The 12,803-nt window shown below is 50.0% G+C and overlaps 1 protein-coding gene across 1 annotated transcript; it reads left to right on the forward strand.

Annotated features, from left to right (window-relative positions):
• The first annotated feature begins 348 nt into the window (after positions 1-348).
• Positions 349-12,513, forward strand: ETV4 (ETS variant transcription factor 4). The gene is made up of 10 exons (XM_009648526.2): positions 349-382; positions 1,656-1,709; positions 5,715-5,841; positions 6,452-6,610; positions 7,018-7,262; positions 9,722-9,796; positions 9,893-9,961; positions 10,340-10,509; positions 11,561-11,662; positions 12,292-12,513. Exons 1-10 carry the CDS (start codon positions 349-351, stop codon positions 12,511-12,513), a joined length of 1,257 nt encoding a protein of 418 aa, XP_009646821.1.
• Positions 12,514-12,803: the final 290 nt, after the last annotated feature.

Genomic DNA, 12,803 nt, shown 5'->3' on the forward strand with positions numbered 1-12,803 from the left:
TGGCTTAAAGCTTTTCTCAGAAAATAAGGGAAGCAGGAGCTAGAGGGGACTGTGCATAGCTGATTCCTCTGTGAAATCAGAAAAGCACTAATTACGCATACGCTGCTTCCATGCTGGAATTTTAGTATAATAGTCCATAGGACTATTACAGCATTTGATTTTGTGTGTTGGAATAATCTCTCAAGGACACACCTGTGTACAGTGCCGAGTCAACCTCTAGGTGAAGGACAATAAAATCCTTTTTCTTCTACCGTGCCATTTCGTTGCTTTATTATCTATTTTGCAATGGCTTCAATGCAACTCAGACATGGGCCAAGGCTGCGCTGGGGCAGGTGATCCACAAAGAGGATGAGCCAAGCTGGAGACTGGAAAAGGCAGGCAGGTGAGGAATCAGCATGGACGATGCTGTAAGGGTCAGGACAGCTGCCAGGCTTCACCAGATATCAGCTTCCAACCACTGTTACATCTTTCATGGGCATCACAGGAAGAAGAATTCCGATATTTTAAGTTTTAATGTAAAATAAGTATTTACGCCTGGAAGCAATGTACTGCAAAGTACATGGTGAAGCTCTTCTCATGCCTCGATTTTGAATGCTGTGGGAAAATGTCCACGTGGGCTTTCCAGCTTTTGCAAAGTCTAGTCTGTCCTGTAAATAAGAATAAATTTAACCCCTGAGTGATGAAAAGGCATCCACTTCTGAAGTGTGCTGCTGACTTTTTGAACCATCGTGAGCCTCTCCAGCTTGTCTAAAGGAGGCATTAAGCCTGAAGCTTCTTACCAGTGAGATGTTAATGTCGTTAACCATCTCAGGGCTTATCACCTCCAGCAGTGTCCCCTTCCATCGAGGCAGCCTGTCCCAAGGTAAAAGAGGCCTCCACAGAGTTTCGTGTCTCTCTATTAGGCAATCTTTGAAATATTCAAATATCTTAGACCTTGCTGTTATTCTTGGAGTTGCACTAACGGTGCTGGCCACGGGGCAGATGCCCAGAAATAAGCTTTACGGCACTGATGAGTGGGGAAAGAGCAGATGGTTGCTGTCAGGTTCTCAGTGACTCCACCAGCCCTTCCTCCGTTTCCCAGCTGCAAAATCGCACGTACCCGCAAGGCCCTGTTAACCATTTCCCTCTCCTCCTACTGGATATTTTTATTTTTTTCCTTCTGAAATGTCCTCCTGCTGATTTACAAATTGTCGCCTCTTCCAAGCTATTCTCTGCTCCTGGAGCTACTGAAAAGGTTGTGTACGAAGGCATAGATGTTTCCTGGTCTGCTTATCACTTTGGCAAAGCCTTTCTAAATTTATCAGTTGAGAATTGTCTTTCCTATGCTAAATGCTCAAAAATCCCCACGTGTTATGTTTCTAATGAAAACTGTGAACCCTGAGCTAATAAATTTGCTGTTGTCCTTATTTCCAAGGTAAGAGAGAAAGAAGCTGGCAGGCTGTTAAGGGCTAAATCTGCAGGCAGAAGATCTGTGTTGATTAATCCCAAAGGGAAACTACCCATAGTTACTAAAGTGCGTCCCAGAAAGCTCAGATCTTTCCTGCGTAGACTTATTTCTGCCTTACTGTTAATTATACCATACCAAGTGCCAAATCTAATCCTCCCTTCTCTCTCTCTCTCTCCCCCCCCCTCCCCTTCCCTCCTTCCCCTGGCAGCTCAGGTTCCAGACAGTGATGAGCAATTTGTGCCTGACTTTCATTCAGAAAACTGTAAGTAGCGTGGGGGAGAAGGGCGGGATGCACTTAAACCGAGCAAAAACCTGAATGCGACACGCGGGCATTGAGGCTAAAGTGCTCGTTTGATCTCTACATTGTTGTAATGGTGACAAAAAAAACCCAACAGGCAAACTGTCCACACCTGGACAACGCAGAAGTATCTTTGTGTGGTGGTAACCACCATGGTTCCTTATACAGAGCGGTTTCAGCAGATGTGTGTTTTAGTTGGGGGGGGAGGGTGTGTGAATATTGAGGCACCCCGAATGGCTGAGAAAATTACTGTGGCAGTCAAAGGTAAAATTTGCGCTGTTACTCCTCCCAGAGCAAAAGAAATGGGAGTGCACGTGGAATTGTGGGTGCTGGGGCCCCTGCAGGTGCTTTTTTGGGGGTTCCGCTCACCTGCGTGGCCTCTGGCTAAGCATCTGCTGCCCACTTGGTCTCCGTGAGCCGAAGGTCCGGTCTGCTGCCTGCTGCAGCACGAGGGCACAGAATCCCTCAGGAGCGATGCTCGCCACCCCGCCTGCTCCCCGTCCTTAGGAAATATCCACTGGAGGGATCGCATGCATTTGCACAGGAGCATACAGACCCCACCAGGAATGTTCGCTCCGAGAACTGGTCAAAGCACTTTGCCTTACAAAGGAGCTGAACATGGCACAGGTACAAGCATATGAAGGAACCTTCCACGATGGCCATGCAACTCCTTCTGCTTCTCTCGTGCTAGGCCTGCTTCGGCTGGGCCTTGCAGCGTGCCACCGTCCCACTTGGAAGCCGATGCTGGGCTGAGCGACGTGCCCCAAGCGAACATGGACTGTTCTGGATAGCTCTGTGTGGCAAGCGGCCGCAGGAACCCGGAGCCTGACTTTTGGCAGGCATGTCGAGGCTCCAAGAAGATGCTTCACCGCTCCCTTGGCATCTGTGCGTCTGGCAGCTATCTGAGAGTAGAGATGTCCATATACACCTCATCAATACATACAAATATCTTAAGGGCAGAAGTCACGAGGATGGAACCAGTCTCTTTACAGTGGTGCCCAGCGACAGGACAAGGGGCAATGGGTACAAACTGAAACATAAGAGGTTTCAGTTGAACATGAGGAAAAACTTCTTTACTCTGAGGGTGACAGAGCACTGGAACAGGCTGCCCAGGGAGGTTGTGGAGTCTCCTTCTCTGGAGATATTCAAAGCCCGCCTGGATGAAGTCCTGTGTAGCATGGTCTAGGAGAACCTGCTTTAGCAGGGGGGTTGGACTGGGTGATCTCCCGAGGTCCCTTCCAACCCTTGCCATTCTGTGATTTAAAGCTGGTGCAGTCAGCTTTGGTGTCCGTCCTGTGCTGATCCCCCTCTCTGCCCAGGGCAGTTTTCCCCGTGAAAACTAAAATGAAGCACATTTACTGGATGGTCTTATCTACCTCCTCCCCCAGGACGTGGCTCTGCAGCACAGCTGGGCTTGCTCTCTGAGCCATGTAGCTTGTTTCTTCCTCTTTTTGACCTAGAACTGAGGCGAGGGCTGGTCCCGTGTTTCACTCGGAATGAACAGTTCAGCTGGTTGTAAGGCGATAGCCTGTTCCTGCTATTAGAGACCGGAAAGAATTGGGTGCTCCTAGCACATCCAGCTTCTTGAAGCTTCAGTAGAGTTCAGTGTACTGGACAGAGCAATTTTTTTTTTCCCCTTCCAAGACTCAGCTGACACATCAGCATTTTTAGATGGGTTCTCTCTATCTGTTTACTCCACACGCTGAAAAGAGCTGCTGCAGATAGAAGGGAGATGGATGCCCCAGGCATAGGAAGACCCTTTTCTCTTTCACCCCTGGCCTGAGTGTTTGCTCAGGTGCAGCAGCATCGTGCTTGGGGTACTGAATGCAGTTTGGACAGGGACGAGAGCTCTTTGTGAACAGGCCCCTCTGCTACGACCGACGGCAGCCCCAGATTTGGCTGTGGGAGCCAGTTGTCCCCGAGAAGGAGCCAGAAACGATATGACGCTCTGGTATCTTATGGGTTTATTTATTTATATGGATTCTGCCAAGCTGTTTGGATCCCTTTGGGTGCTGGCGTGATGGAAAGAGCAAAGATGGGCCGTTCTGGTGTAGGCTGAAACCAAAGGTAGCCAGAAGGAATCAGGTTTGGGGGCTTTATTTTTCCCTCTTGCTGAGAAAATTGATTTGGGGGAGGGATTCTTGCAATAGAAAGTGGCCTTAACATCGTGTGCTAAGTGAGCCAGCAGCAGCTCTTTCTCCAGCCCTTTTGAGAGCTGCTTGCTGCGGCGCTCCTGAAGGGGCAATTGGTGCTTCACGCGAGGGCGAGCCGGCTGGAGGATGGCTGATGCACGTACAGTTCAGGTCAGTCCTGAAATAAACTTGGCAAAAATAGGAGGCAGTAACAGCTCGGGATGGTACTTGCCATCCTTAAAACTGTAATCACCGCTCTGAACATCCCAGGCCTTGTGAGCAACCCCGGGTCAGCTTGAAGAGGTGGGGGTAAGCTGGTGAAGGACCAGAGCTAGCTTTATTAAAGGCTTCCAGTTTTGATTTGGAGGGCAGATCTTTCCCTTCATTGCAAAACAAGCCTAGACCTACGTACCTTTCTGGGGTTACTTTTCTTTCCTTCCTAAGTGTCAGTGACCTCCTAACAGCAGCAGCAGAGCCCAGAGGCAAAGGCAGAAGATTCTTACCACGTCCTTCAGCTGGGATAAGCTTTTCCAAGGACCTAGAGAAGGAAGTTTTCCTCCCTGCTGGATTGAATTAAGCCTAAGGAGTAACAGCACCCACATCCTGCTTCCTGGCGCTGGAAACTGCAACCCACGTTTGTTATTCACGAAATTCTAACGAGCCCCGCGATACCCCTCGTGTGCATCGGGCCAGGACCGCAGACCAGTGCACTGAAAACAGAAAGGAACCTTTTTACTTTTTTCCTGGACTGTCACCGGTGTTTTGGATGAGCAAAGTGGTTACGAGATTCCCCCAGTCCCACGTTCGGGGCTGTCGGGCTGTTGGCACAGAAGAGATTCAATGACAGGGAGCTGGCATTTGGCAGGGATACGGGTGGCTGCTGAGTGCTTCCCGCCCGGGAATCAGTGTCCTCTAGAAAGGCCTGGCCTTTTTCCTGAGAGCTGAAATATAAACCTGCTACGATTAATGCAATTAGATACTTCAAAGGGCGGCTACTGAGAGGAGTGCAAGCTGAACTCTGAGGTACATTATAGGGAAAGCAAGGACCTGGAAGTCAGACTTTTGTTTGTACTGTGCTTTAGCACTGATGCAATTCCTTTGGAAAAGGGATTTTAGCTACAAAAACTGGTTAGGTGCTTCTGAAAACACTACTTGCATAAGGTATCTGTGAGCAAGGTAGCCTGGGGCCAGCCTGTAATAGTATGCAATACGTATAACAGTGTTCTACCCCAGATAACCTTCAGGTTTTGTAGCTATGCCTACAACCCCCCTTACATCTATTGTCCTACAGGACAAACGGTACTATCAGGAAATCTGCAATCGTGTTAGTGTGTTATGATTTAACGCGGGGCTCCATGGTCATGCGACTCACAAGACGTGCTGACCAGGTATGTCAGTGGGAGAGCGTTTTGCATGATGCAGATCAAAACCTTGCTTTTTTGTCTTGAAAAATAGAGTATGTGCATGCTGCCCCTTACCATATAACAGCAAAAGTCTGTCCCAGCCCTGAGCAGCTCAGGAAAGACCCACGCTAAATCCTTTTTGAAGTGCTCTGGATTATCACGGAGCATGTTAAGGCTAGCTTAGATTTGCTCTTTGAAGGTTGATGTATCCCACAGATCCCAAGCAAGGGCAGAGCTCAGCAAAGTCCAGCGAACAGTTGTGCGTGTTGGGATTTTGTTTCTCTTGGAGCCAGCTGAACGAGGACAAGGTGGTGGTATCTCAGCTGGCTTTTTACTGGCTGATAAGAAGATCTCTCTGTAAATAAGAACAGTGTCTTAAGAAGATCTCCGTTATCGAGAAAAACGTCAGCTTGACCTTTCGTTTCTCTCCACAGTAGCTTTTCACAGTCCTCCTGCTAAGATCAAAAAGGAGCCACAGAGTCCCTCCTCGGAGCCCCCGCTGTCCTGCAGCCATAAGCAGCCATTCCAGCACCGCAATGGCGAGCAGTGCCTTTACGCCAGGTAACGCAGCTTCCGCAGGGGCGGGACAGGAGCTGGTATGATCTCGAGTGCTACTGCATTGTCTGCTAACGAAGCGTTGCCACCACGCTCTGGTCTGGCTGCCGGGTACGTGCCGCAACACAAATCAACCAGGGGCCAGCTCGGGGCAGCCTGCTCAGGCTGCCGTTTACCGCACCGGATAGCTCTGACCTGTGTAGAGTAGATCTGGGCTTGCCTCTTTTTTTCCTTCTCCCTAGTGCTGTTCCTCAGCTGTCCTGATGCCGAGAGCGGTCTTGATAGCCATCTCATGCTTCTCTCTCTCCCCGTTGCTTTCCAAAATCTGTCCCGCAGGGAGCTCCCCACCACCACTGCCCACAGCCCCAGCTCTTTGCCTGAGCTGTAGCACAGCTTCCTCGGTGCCGACACCCTCCCCAGTTTTCTGCTTGAAGGGTTATTGCTATTGTGCGTGGGGGCAACCAATAGTCAGAAAGGAAGGAGTTTATGCTGGAAATTTTCTGGCCTAGGTGGCTGCACTGGGGGACAGCGTGTCTGCCGGTGACACGTTCTCCCCAGGTGCTGCCACAAGTCCTCGGAGAACTGTAATGCTCCAATATCTGTTTGACTGTCCCAGTGCCTATGATCAACCCAGACAAGTTGGAATCAAGTCCCCCAGCCCAGGAACCCCGATAGAGTCACCGCTCCAACAGTTCCCTAGGCAGGACAGGAGCTTCCTGACACCTGCGGGGCCACCCCACCCCACATCCAGCTGCGGATACCTCAACGAAAACAGGTGAGTTATTGCCAGGAGGAGGCAGGCACTGTCAAGAAGGATTGCCCTCCTCGGTGATTCAGGGACAAGGGGCTGCAGCATCCACGTTAAAGTGCTCGGTTGCCAGCAATCACAGGATCTGATCCCTCTACCAACTCCCATCCAAAGTACCTGGCACCCATCACTGCTGCCTGGGGTTTGAAGAAGTCGTCTATAACCTTAAGCCCACCAGATTCTGAGAATGATGGCCTGTGTAGCTGCCCTGGGACACATCTTTCCTTGGGCTCCCTTCCTCGCCCCAGCTACGCATGCAGCTCCTACAGCTCTAGTAATGGGCTGAGGCCGAGGAAGCTTCTGTCCCTCAACCAGCCCTGCCCTGGTGCCGAGGTCAAGAAAGCAGCCATCCCGTGTCCTCTCCCCTCTCCTAGCTCTGCCTACCAGCCACCCGGGGAGATGTGCCGTTCCTTCCCGTCCTCCCAGGGCATGGCCCAGGAAGACCCCATTGCCTACCAGCACCAGATGTCCAAGCCCTGCCTCCAGTACCCTCACCAGGGCTTCAAACGGGAGTACCACGACCCACGGTATGAGCAAGCCAGCCAGGTGGGCAGCAGCCGTCAGTACCCAGCGTCTGTGGTGATCAAGCAGGAGCAAGTGGACTACGTGTACGACCCAGGTAGGCAGAACCAGCTCTTTTTGACTGCATACGCCAGGCATCGGGGGGGGTGAGTAACCTCCTGGGTGAACATCCATCGCTTGTGGTCTTTGGGTTTTGAAATGGTACTACTTTGTCTTCAGGAGCTTGTGGGGTCTGGGAAACTGGCTGTGCAAAAGCTCTGTCAGTTTACTGCATGCAAGAGAAGGCCGGGACGTTCACTTCCCGTACCGTGTTCGGAGGAGGACTTTCTGGTAGGCAGTGGAAAACTTTAACAAGATACAGGAGCTAGAAGGTGATGCTAAGCCCATTCAAATGAGATTAAAGGCAGGCATTTTTTCCCAAGGGAATAAGTAGCCAATAGGGAGACTCTCAAAATCCATAAGGAGCCCACTTGCACCATTAGAAATGGAGAGAAGGGCGTCCCCAGTTTCACGGGGAGTTTTTGTCGTCAGGGGCATGTGTGAGCTGGTAGGCCATAGAAAGGGAGAGAAGTGAGGTCAGTGAAACCCTGGCAGGGGTTGCCCAGAGAGGTGGGGGAGGCCCCATCCCTGGGACCATTCCAGGCCAGGTTGGACGGGGCTGTGAGCAGCCTGATCTGGTTAGCGGTGTCCCTGCTCCTGCAGGGGGGTTGGGCTGGGTGACCTCTAGGGGTCCCTTCCCACCCAAAGCATTCTGTGACTCTATGAAACTGCAGCAGGTCACAGAGAGCACCGATGCCCCTTTTTGGAGCTTGCCATGCAAGATAAACCAGCTTTGTTCTGACAAACAGATCTAAAAGTCTCAAACAGACTGTTTGGAGCCTTGGGTGGCTAACACTGAACTGGCCAATTCCAAGGGCGGGCGTAAGCACAGAGCAGGGTCTGGGTTGACTTGGCAAGGTGCAAACGTGCTGCTCCGTGTCTCGGGTAGCATCACTGTGTCTCGGGTAGCATCAACCTCCACCTGCTGCTCCCCACAGAAACAGGGCGCACATAGAGCAGACATTTCAGAAGATTGCAGGAGAAAAAAGTTTATAATTCCAAAAATAACTCTCTAGATACCAGATCCATCAGGTAATCCCCTTCTTCTACCCCAAGGGATAAATACTATTTTTTAAGCAGACCTGTCCAACGATTTGCTACCCAGCCATCACAGCACCCACCTCTGGAGGGAACGTTACTTCTGGTTTCCTGGTGTTTCAATGGACATTTTGAATTGTTTCCTTTAGCAGAAACAAATACACAAATAAAAAGCTCCTATGAGGGTACAGAATCCACCACTGTGGCTGTGCCGATATTACACTATCACTGGGTCCTTCTGTCCAGACAGGGGAAGAAAATGTGCAAAGCCAGCAGGATGCTTTTTGTGAGAGTGGTTTATGATTGTAATAATACGGAGCCTGTCAGCTCCGAGTACCCTTCTGCCCTTCGCATCGGCAAAACGCCTGCTGAAGGCAATGGCTATAGGTGGGAGTACGAGGGGAATGTAAGGTAAATATTTCCAAAGCTCCCGAAGTTACAGCGTCCATTTCAGCTGTGGATGAAACATAGGTTGGAGTCAGAAAATCCAGGATTCAGAAGACACAAGATGTAGAAGATACAAATTGCAGTGCCCAGGCAGCAATAAATGCTACAGAGATATCATGAAAAGACTTTCTCCTCGTTTTCAAACTCAGGCTGTTTTTTCCTTTATGTTTTCTCAACTGTTGGTGAGAATGCCCTACCACGATGTGAAAAAGCCAGGGAGACTCAAGACATCTAAAATTACATTTGTGAGACACTGTCTGTAGTCAACATTCCATGGCCTCGGGTTGTGCCAGGGCAAGTTTAGGCTGGACATTAGGAAAAATTCCTTCCCCGAAAGGGCTGTCAAGCACTGGAAGGGGCTGCCCAGGGAAGGGGTCGAGTCCCCATCCCTGGGGGGATTTAAAAGCCGGGCAGATGAGGTGCTTAGGGCCAGGGTTTAGTGGTGGGATGGCAGGGGTAGGGGAATGGTTGGGCTTGGGGATCTTAAAGGGCTTTTCCAACCTAAACAACTCTGTGATTCTGTGATTCATTCAGACGCTACGGCTCTCCATGAACATCATCATAGTTCCCCTGGAAAAATGGAATGCCTTCTCACCCATGAAAACATAGCAGAGCACATAGTTATCTTAAACTAAGATGAGGGAGAGGTGTTGTACAAACTTAGCCTATGGTCCAAGATTTTCTGTTAAGAGGGGTGCATAAGGTGACGGACTGGCTACCCTGGCTACTCTGGAGGAAGTCACAGGGTAGCACCACAAACATTTACTTATGTAGTTCATGACTGGGAGCATGATGAAGACAACGTTGTGGTGGGATGGCTGAGACGTAAAACGTTACCGGTCTGCTACCAACCCCTTCAGAGGGCCCTAAGAGGACGTTGCTTAGACGTTGCCTCCCTATCCACCTCTGGAGAGCAAGATCACTCTGCCTCCTGCACTTTTTAATTCAATAAGTTTGTTAATTGTTCTGTAGATGTTCCTGGCTGTCCTTCCATGTACGTAAATGTTGAGAGTTATCCAAGCCATTCGAATACAGAAGATACATTAGGTAAGATACTCAGTGACTGTCTTTTCCCTGAGTTGCATTGCCCTCTCGTACCTCCCGGTCTCCATCCACAACTGCCTATGTTGTTTTCTCCTTCAGGCTGCAGCTATGACAAGCAGATGAGGTCCTTTCCTGATGATGTCTGTGTCGTTCCAGAAAAATTTGAAGGTCGGAGAAAGAATGGCTTCCAGTTTGGGTGTAAGATAGGGTTATCCAGCATCTTTGCTAGCCACTTGACCACTGTCTGCATAGTTGGTCACACTGGGTTCTTGCAGGTGTGTTAGCTGTGGTTCATACCTGGCTTTTTGGTATCCCATTTCTTGAGGTTTTTTGAGCAGCGAGCAGGCCTTCTAGCTTAAGTAGCTTAATTGTGAGTTCCATCAGAGCTCCTCTTGGAAGAGCTGCTGGTGAGTTGGCTGTTCTGTTTTATGTGAACTGAAATATTCCAGGTAAACATTTGTGAAATGTGCTTTTTTTTTTTTTTTTTTTTTGCAACCGTTTTTGCACTGTTACCCTTAGAAACACCTTGTTTGTTCTTCTCAGCAGGAGACATCAAGCAGGAAGCCGGAGGGTACCGGGAAGGACCTCCATACCAGAGACGGGGATCTCTCCAGCTCTGGCAATTTCTTGTGGCTTTATTGGACGACCCAACCAATTCCCACTTCATTGCCTGGACTGGTAGAGGGATGGAGTTCAAGCTCATTGAGCCAGAAGAGGTGAAACTATTTGGCTTCTCTAAAGGCTCAGGGGGAGCAGCCAAAAAAAAAATGCAAATTCCCAAGCAGCTTTTCCTTGGCCCTGTGGAGGCTCCTGCCTACCAGTGGTACCTGCTAAGACCCTGCAGCAAGTCAAGGTTTTTAGAAGAGGTCAAAACACTTGGGTGATGCAAATAATCAGGTTTGAGAGAGGCTGCTTCTAAGTTCGGAGTCTCAGCAATGCAGTGACAGGGTCAAAGCACCCCCTGCCTCTGCTTCCCTGGACACTTCTCTCCCAGGCTTGCAGTGACTTGTGCTGTCTTACAGTGCTCCAGGCTGGAGGCTGACACTGAGATTTGGAGTTTTGAACCCTATCGGTCACAAGTTTTCATAAAAATCTGGAAGAAACTATATCCTAGTCATTTTTATACCAAAATTATGTTAACTAAGGTGTAATTTCTAATGCTGCCATGTTCCAAAGAACCCCAGTGATACCTGACAGTACCTGGGAGCTGTGTCCGTACTATCTGTTCATGCCTGGCTGCAATCAGAGCCGCGGTTAGCACTGTTCTCGCTACGTATCAACCTTCATGGGCACTTTCAGAGCAAAGGGGTTGTTTTGGTGGGCTGACACATTTCTGAGCTGAAAAAGATGTGGGAGGAGGAAGAAAGGCATGTGGGTCGAGGAAGAAAGGCACGTGGGTCTTCCAGCGGAGGCGTTGCCTTTGGCTCCTGGTGAACATGTGAAACTTGAAGCTGAAGCGTAGCATGGGCTGAAGCAGCCCTTACGCATCCCCAAGCTTTCAGAGTACGGGAGAGTGAGGAGAAGTGGTGATGGCAAAATGAGCTCTGTAGGGGCAAGGAGAATGCTTCTCTGCGATATCGGGTGCTTCAGTTTGACTTCTTGTTGAAAAGCGGCTAAATAATTATTATTTGCGTCTGTTATTTAAATGTTGTAAATGTTTCTATGCGTTGTGGTACCGTTCCTCAAAGGAGAACCAGCTGAGTAACATTCTTTAGCCCTTGGATTGCGTTCACAGACATTCACGCACATTGATGCTTTATTCTCCAGGTAGCCAGGCTGTGGGGTATCCAAAAGAACCGTCCAGCCATGAACTACGACAAGCTGAGCCGATCCCTTCGCTACTATTATGAGAAAGGCATCATGCAGAAGGTCAGTTTGCAAAGCAGGTGGAGGTTTTATGCCTTTAGTGATGCTTCTCTGGTTAGAGAGCAGAAGCCTTACAGGTACAGAGTGCACTCGAGCCAGCCAGGCATCCTGAGCTTTCTTTCCCCGTAACTTCTCTTTGCAGCAGTTAAATGAGGAAGGCGTAAAGGAGCTGAATCTATAATAATAATAAAACAAAGGGGAATCATCATTTCTTTCTTTTTCTGCCTAGGTCTGCAGTCAGGAGGGTTGGGATTTATGCAGCGGCAGTCTAGACTTGCTGCTGGTGAGAGGAAGGCTTCTGGGGGTTGGTGCTATGTGGTAGGGATGGTCTCTTCCAGATCCAGGGCACCGGAGAGGATGACTGTAATTGTCAGAGTACAGACTGGTCAGGGACTGTCGATGCTGTTCCTACCTGGCCAAAGAATCAGCCGGCAGCATCCCATTTCCCAGGAGCTGCTCCAGGGGAGACCAGAGAAGCGGGAGGACAGCACAAGGAGAGGTTTACAGCTCTGACATCTCGGGGCAATGGGCTAGAGCAGCCAGATGTTTTTGCAAGCCTTCTCCGCTGCTGCGGAGCATTGCCCAGTGCTGCCTGCGTGCCTGCAGCATCCATCTCCTACATCTCCCTGCAGGTGGCTGGAGAGCGCTACGTGTACAAGTTCGTGTGTGAGCCCGAAGCCTTGTTCTCTCTGGCCTTCCCCGATAATCAGCGGCCAACTCTGAAGGCAGAGTTTGACCGGCAGATCAGCGAGGAGGACACGGTGCCTCTGTCTCACCTGGATGAGAACGCCACTTACCTGCCGGACCTTGGCAGCCTCCCTCCGCAGCCTTACGGCAAAGGCTACACATATTAGCATTGCTGGGAGCGTGCTGGGCCACCCTTGCTTGTGTATATAAGGTGTCGGGTTAGTATTCAATCAGTATAAGCATTTTTCCAGGCCAGCCTAGGGCGGCACGAAAGTATGAATACCTGCTTTGCTCAGGAAAAGCGTTCAGGTACACACGTGGATTATCACAGGGCTCTTGCGTGCTTGTGAGAAGAGCCTCGTACTTGTCAGGATGGGACTTGTCCTCAGCGATGCAGACATCTTCCAAGCAGCGGAGCTGCAGCTGCAGCAGCATATCAGGGAATCGCTGCCTCCAG

The sequence above is a fragment of the Egretta garzetta genome, unplaced genomic scaffold, assembly GCF_000687185.1.
Source record: "Egretta garzetta isolate BGI_Z169 unplaced genomic scaffold, ASM68718v1 scaffold100, whole genome shotgun sequence".
Taxonomy (NCBI): Eukaryota; Metazoa; Chordata; class Aves; order Pelecaniformes; family Ardeidae; genus Egretta; species Egretta garzetta.